The 7,670-nt window shown below is 35.1% G+C and overlaps 1 protein-coding gene across 1 annotated transcript; it reads right to left on the reverse strand.

The window, feature by feature from the left end:
- Window positions 1–1,335: 1,335 nt before the first annotated feature.
- LOC145572347 (cyclin-P3-1-like) lies at window positions 1,336–7,172 on the reverse strand. The gene is made up of 3 exons (XM_081631329.1): window positions 6,859–7,172; window positions 4,634–5,046; window positions 1,336–2,115 (listed from the first exon to the last, which is right to left on the reverse strand). The coding sequence occupies exons 1-3, from the start codon at window positions 6,904–6,906 to the stop codon at window positions 1,863–1,865; spliced, it is 714 nt and encodes a 237-aa protein (XP_081487455.1). The 5' UTR covers window positions 6,907–7,172; the 3' UTR covers window positions 1,336–1,862.
- Between the last annotated feature and the right edge of the window lie 498 nt (window positions 7,173–7,670).

Genomic DNA, 7,670 nt, shown 5'->3' on the forward strand with positions numbered 1-7,670 from the left:
ACGATCCACCACCACCACGAACCACCACACTGGCGCCGAGGGAGGAGAGAGTCGTGATATAGAGAAGAGTATGAGAGGGGTTGGTCTCGTGTTTGCTAATTAGGGTTTGATCTCACTGATCAGTTAATTGCATACATCAAACCCTAGGCACCTAGTCTATTTATAATCATTTTATAACTAGACTAGGGTTAGGAAGACCAAAACCCTTCAATCCACTCCATGTGGCCGGCCATACTAGAGGATGAGGCCATCATGGGCCTCGTCCTGGGCCTCGTCCTCTCGTGCCCGATCTAGACCCTATGTGTGACCTTATAGGATCCGTCCAATTGGGCTTTGGGCTATTTTACTAGCCCAAAGATCGTTAGTACCTCTAGTTATGATAAAACGACGACCCAAATGTCCAAACTTAATTATCTCCATAATTTGATCCATTTATATATCTAGTAATTGCACACGACGAAGACATAAATCCTTCAGTGTATTCCATTGATTGGGCTTGAGGCCTACCCTTCGCACATTGCCCACATTCAGGGCCCTTAGGCCTTTGCTCGTGTGTTACGTACCTGTGTCGTAAAGCCATATGATTTTTCGACTCGTATTGAGACGTGGCACTTGGTCTTGGAGCGTCTAAGCATAACATTTACGGTTTAATCCAAATGTTACTCCCTTTATTTCATATTTATCTTCCTACTTTGACCAATTTTGTGAGACAAGATTGGTGAGAAGATTGATATGAAACATAGGGAGTACTAAATAACATATTTGGGATTTTGGCTCAATCCATCTTATAAGCATTGTTCTGATTTCATGCATTATGTGTGACCTAGTAGGTCCAATCAAGAGCTTACTATGAGACTAGTTTTCGTTGATCAGAACTGGTCACCAATTTAATATTTCTTACTTGATCACACGTCTCACTAAATAGTAACTCCATAATAATCTGAACCAATTATTGAAATAATACATTTAGCCTATGGACACATTTCCTTCACGTTGTGCCTAACAATGTATTTCGAAGGGATATGAGTTTGGTTTGGATTAGGTTCAAATTATATGGAAGTTTATTTGGATTCAATTTGGAAAGTTTGGAGTTGTACTTATCATTTCATCAATTATTTTTGAGGACACATTAGGTGTCTATAGTGTCTCCCTATCGTAGAGCTCAATGGCAGTAGTTACGTAACCATTGCCATCATATTTCTTGAATGTTGACATTGCTTAACTCACGAGCTATATGTATGGATATACGTTCTATAGAACTTTTCATTGCTATGTAATAAGCACAATTCAAATTTGTAATAAAGAAAACGTAAGCAAAATACTAGAATTGCACTCTTTGTGATGTAATTCAAAATTCATTAAATATATTTTTACAATACCATTTAATTTGGAAAGTAGACTTCTGTAGTTTGAGGCCACTTGTTTTGGTCATGACCTCTAATCGAAGGAGCCTTCCCAACTGAAAAATTGGAGGTCCAGCGCGCTCCAATCTATCAGTTCATGTTGAAATTGCTCTCCAAACACCCTTACTACGTACATAGAGATACAAAAGAGTTCGGGAATTATGATCAATACAATGAAAATTCATGAATGCCTTTTCTACAACTCGAACCCATGCCCTCTTGACACTTCTACATCTGAAAGAATATGAGGGGAGGGGGTGCTCACAAAACAATTACAAATGAATATGAAATGTGATTGTACAACCAGAGAGGATAACATAACCCACATATGTAGGTTCCATATAACTGGGCATCGGTCGAAAATAATTCTCTGCTGCCAATGCAGGATAACTGTACACAGGTTGTGACACGGCATCTACTCCTAGACTTCTTATTGAAACAATCGTAGTGATCAAGTGGTCATCTAGCAACTGGAATCTTGCGTGGGTATTCATCTTTTTTTGACCAACTATCTTTAACACAACATGCTTTGACTGACCAATCAATTTGACATCCTTCGCCTTCTTTTTCCAATAATAAACAATATCTCCTGAATGTATCTACGTTTACTTGAAGCCTAAAATCTATGCTAAAGAGTAATTTCATCTCCAACCTGTTTATTTCTGAAGTGCTAATACCTCCAACTTTGGCATAGTATGCATTGTTAAAGGATCTGCAGATCAAGGTAAAATGTATTAATCAAAAAGGCAATGCAACTCGCAAAAATATATCTAGATTGTTTCTCATTTCAGCCATAGTTATCATGATCATATTCAGAAGTTAAATATAATCACAATAACCAATCTATAAGACAATACTTATGATAAGACATATCCAGCAGGAGAAGTGAATGAAATCATAGTAGGCAACATTATATAGTATGGAATTATAATTATGAGATCTGAATGAAATTATATTAAAAAATCAGTGCATTATAAGAATAATTGAGATGAAACTAGCATAAAACTTTCTTGTATGACTAGAGAACTTGTAATTTTCATTTTCATATGGGTACATAACCTAACAGCCACCCCACACCCCTGCCAACTAAAGCAGGTGGAAAAGAGAAACCCATCAATCTGCATTAACATTACCATTGGAGAATCACCTGTGACTCTAATAGAGCAGTTGAAAATCGCAAGAATTAATAGAGAGCTTGATCAGCTTTGACTAAACTTGTTATAGCAGAAGATGGATCACGGACGCATTTACCAGGGTAAAGCTAAAAAAAAGGCACTATATCAAATCAGTATCTCATTAAATATATATCTCCTACATAATCATGATTAGATCCATAAGAAGGTAACTGGAGCAGACAGAATATACTCCTCCCCTATATTATTATTATGGGCTGTTAGTTTCCTGAACTACAAGTGATGGTAAGGCAGTTACGTAAGTATTATCCATAGATAACTTATACTTCATCCGTTCTTTTTATAATTGAAACAAAGGGAAGATAATGTTTCCCAAAGCACAATTTTAATCTTAAACATCTCTAAATCTGTACACAAATTGATATTTTGAACATCAAGACAAATTTAATAAGATCCTTGTTCCCACATGACTGTTTTTTTCTTCACATATAAATCACAGCATATAGTAAAAAGAGTGTGAATAGTACAACATTCATTGTTGCTGTAATAAAAGAATGGAGGAAGTATTTGGAAAACAGAAATATCAAAGCAAGCATTTAGGATGCTGTAGCCTGTGGAAAGAATTAGAAGTTAGAAAGTATCATGCTACACTTAAAAGAGGAGTATTATTTAAATACATGTCTCACATCATTTATCAAAAAGAATTATTTGAGAATGGGCAGGTGGAAGCTTTAGTAAAGCTGCATTGCCCCTTGACCCCTTCCATGATAAGTTTTTAGACCATTTCTTTCTGTATGAGCACATCAAAGGGTTCGGAAAGGTCTTATCGATAAGAATATAGGTCATTAGGTTGTGTGATATTTTTGCTCCCTCAACTCCTATTACGTAGTTGAACTTTTTTTTTCCTGTCACCTCAATTATCTGCTTCTCAATATTTTAAGTGTGTATTGTAACTAAAGCCCTATAATAAGCAAGGGATGGAGTATTGTGAGCAGTACTAGGTAGCTATAGTACTAGGTAGCTATCTGGTAGTTATCTGCAAATAAAGATGATATACTATTGGCACACGTGACACATCCTGAAAGAAATTGCAGGATTTAATGTCATGTTTTAAAACTTCCCCCTTCTTGTTCTTTGGTATGTTTTAAGACAAATAAATTGAGAAGAGTGTGGCATGAAGGCCAAGAGCTGATGAGACATGAACAGGAATATGGATTTGGATTAATCCAATTAGAAAGTGAAAACAATTGAAACATTGCTCTGCATGGATGCATAATTTAAGATAGTGCCTAATCATTTAAGAAAAGAATAGAAATCTACCTTAAAGGAGAGCTTGTCTCTAAAACATGAACTAAAAATAGATCCACAACTAATTACAGACAAATTCAGTACACATCATCCTATACTAAAGAATTATGAGTGCTTAAGGAAAATATAAAAAATAGTCGTAAAAGACAGTTACTTAAATTATCATTTCCTCTTATAGTAGGGCAGTCTCACTATATACTGCTAAACTTACTCGAGTAATATTCACAAAAACCTAACCCACTTTAGCAGAATTTCAAATGTGGTACCCACAACAAAAGTGTGCTGTGTGGCTATATCTAGAGGCTTTAGATCACATTCCTTCCATGTGCGTTTTCGAAAACTAGTCTGTCAGAGATACATCCTTCCACTTTAGGTTGTGTTAAAAGTTCTCTGCTAGAATTTCCTATCAAGGTCAAAGGTCCTTCGTGGTTTTAACAATCTTTTGGAGCTGTTGTGGGATCCATTATCTATGTGATGTGAGAACCCATAAATAGTAGGATCGCAGAAATGAGACCTTCACTTAAACAGTCACAAGGAAGATTTGGTTCAATGTGTTTGTTAGTTGCTTTTTTTAACCGAAACAACTACTCCAAACCTCTATATCTACGCGATTAACTTTCTCTTAATTGATTGTCCACATTACATGACCATATTACCAGCCTACTGTACAGAAGTGAGAGTTGTCCTGATCACAATAATGCACTTTGCTAGGATGTATTTCCGTAAGATGCAACACAAAGTTTTGGGTGTATGACAGACATTAATTCATAAGAGTGGTGCAGTACTTACGCGTCGTCAACAAATTTTGCAGCCACCATAACACTAGTAACTAGAAGCCGGTGGATGTTGAGAGAAGTTAAGTAAGTCTTCGTTTGTTGGAGGTATCTATCCACATAAATGTATGCCACGATGAAACAGGATGGACTACACCCTGCATACTTGAACATTCGGTCAAAATACTGTTGTATGCTGACAGGTGGGGCTCTTAAACCATGAAATACAGTAAGGACATCATCAATTTGTGCTGTCTCCAACAATGTTTCATTCTTTTGGACAGAATTGTCGAGAAGAGAAGAGAGAAGTGACAAGAATCTCGGTGTTCTCAATGATCCTTTTCCATTCTCTTTCAGACCCAATTTAAAATAAATATCTGATCCAACATCATCAGCATCAAGGGCCAGTGCTCCCATTTTGAGGCATAGCTGCATTTATTAAAAGAAGAATGTAAGAAAACCATTTACAGAACTTAATGTTACCATCATAGTCTAAATTAAGCATCAAAAGAAACCCTCACTCGTACTTGGCACTATACATGTGATAGATAGATAGATATATATATATATATATATATACCCACTCCTTTTGGTAAATGCATTATCAGCTGCACAGTTGATGCTTTTAACCATGAGCATCAATTCATAGATATGTTTGAGTATGTGATCGATCCTTTTCCCTTTAACTAGAAGATATTGCTGATCCTTAGAGAAAGCATTAAATAAATATTCAATTACTAAGAAAGACAATTTATTGAAGTACAAATCATTGAATAAACAATTTGAGCTACATTTTACTTTAGGGCGGTACTAGATTATGAAATTTAACTTTATGAAATCTAGACTCTAAAATATTCAGTTTCATAAGATCATTTTAGTGAGCTTTACTGCCTATAGATAAGGAAAAAATCGATCATGTCCAATACAATCAATCAATCAATCAAAGCCTTAATCCCATAAGTGGGGTCGGATCCCCAATCCAAAGGACCAAAATTTAATGAACAGGCATAACTAATTAGCTAGTAGTTCAATGTAAAGTTAGCTTAAATATGATGCAGTAACGTTGATTCCTTGAGTTCTGGAAGACCAATTCTAGTAAGTTTTCTAGTTGGTCCAACGCCAGGTGCATTTTAGTTGGTTCTCAACTATACAATGTTGATGCTGGACCATACCCTCTAAATCCTTTAGCTGATTCTTCCTAACAAAAACCATGATTAAGAGTGGTGACAGGGTACACGCCTTGGTTGTTTTATTCTACTTTATGCACATATCAGTCCAGTCGTATTTTTAGTTACAGCTACCATATAGTTAAGGCTAGTAGTAGGAAATAACACATCAACAACCAAATAAAACCCAGTGCAGCCATTTTACAGATACCAAAGGGGCATTTGACGGCTGTCATGAAGAATTTTGAGACTACTTAATATGTGCAGCCACCTGAATTACTATAGATAAGCAGATATGGTAATTCAGACCTGCAGCAATAATTACATCAGGGTTTTGAGCTACATAATATGCCGCATAGTACCAATTTATAGCAGATCCAAAACGAGGCAGAAACTACATTGGAGGTCAAGTTACAATTAACAGTAAACACTAGCCCATATTACCTTCACTTTTTTTTGAAGTGTATTGAACAGACTTTTGGAAAGAATTTGATTCAGTGATATCTAAACTACTTCTTTGTTCCATTAAGGATGTGATGCTCTTCATGACTCTAACCCGAGATAAAAACAAGTTTGTGTTTTTGATTCAGGTTCATGTAGCGGACCCTACTTATGGGACTAAGGCGTTCAAGCATAACATGAATAACTAAGCTAATCAGCAATGTAGATAATAAGCAAATATAAATATAATCACCAAATTAATCAAGAAATCAACTGACTTAACAACAATCACCCAAAATCCAAGACAAATTACACATTACATTCAGCATAACAAGAATCAACAACTACTAATTCAAAACCCATTATAAAAAAAATAAAACCAACCTATGTTATTTCAGAAATATTCGAACAATTCAAAATTTATTTTTGAAGATACACATTAATCTCCCATAATTTCTAGATAATAAAACACTATTTCTATAAATAAACTCAACCACGTCAGAAAATAAAACAGATAAACACGACAAATTACCACCCAAAAACACTGACAGTTAGATAAACAAAAGAAAGTACAAAAAAGGAAATATTTGAATGCTATAAAAAAAAACAAAAGATCCGACCCATTTGAACTTACGGATTCAGAAGAAATTCGGGTATCAGACAGAAGAATTTGCTGCGGCATTGGAATCAGGGGTAATGGCAGAATTAGAAAGAAATGAAGAAAATGAAATCAGGAAGAAAAAAGAGAAAGAATCAGGGAGTTTCCATGATTCTTGAAAAGGGTATTTAATGTGTAAATTAGTGAATTAATTTCACCAGCAAGAGAGAGAAAGAGAGAGAGGAGAGATAATAGTAGTGATAATCACTCTCCTCTCTTTCTCTTGGATGTGGATGTGAGCTGGCCAGCTGGGACACTTTACCAGAAAGAGAGAGAATGAGAATGAGAATGAATGCTTTCTTTTAATTTTTCATTTTAATATTTTTTTAATAATGTATTGTAAATTCCACCGCATTTTCCTTAGTTGCATCTTCTTCATCCCTACTACCGACTGTCTTTTTGTCCACTTTCCTACCTTTATTTTGTCTGCATTTTGGGAGGATTTTTTTTTTTCTTTGATAAAAATCAAAGAAATAGAACATGTTCTACCGTTCTACTCCCTCGGTATGTTATTATTTGCTCTAAATATGTTTTGCAATTGCATTTTATTACTTGTTTTATTTTTCTTTTTTGAAATATTTTACTATAACAATATTTTATTATTTATCTTCCCATTAATAGTCATATTATATCATATTTAATATCTTTCATATTCTCTGTGCTACCCACGCATTCACTTTTTTTTTTCCTTTTTGACAAGAAGATCTAAGAAAAAGAACGGACCGACACAAAAACTAAAAAGGCCAAAAATGAAGGGGGTTGTTATTTGTCGCTCCCATTTTACCGGG

Source organism: Chenopodium album, chromosome 12 (genome assembly GCF_948465745.1).
Source record: "Chenopodium album chromosome 12, dcCheAlbu1.1, whole genome shotgun sequence".
NCBI classification, from domain to species: Eukaryota; Viridiplantae; Streptophyta; class Magnoliopsida; order Caryophyllales; family Amaranthaceae; genus Chenopodium; species Chenopodium album.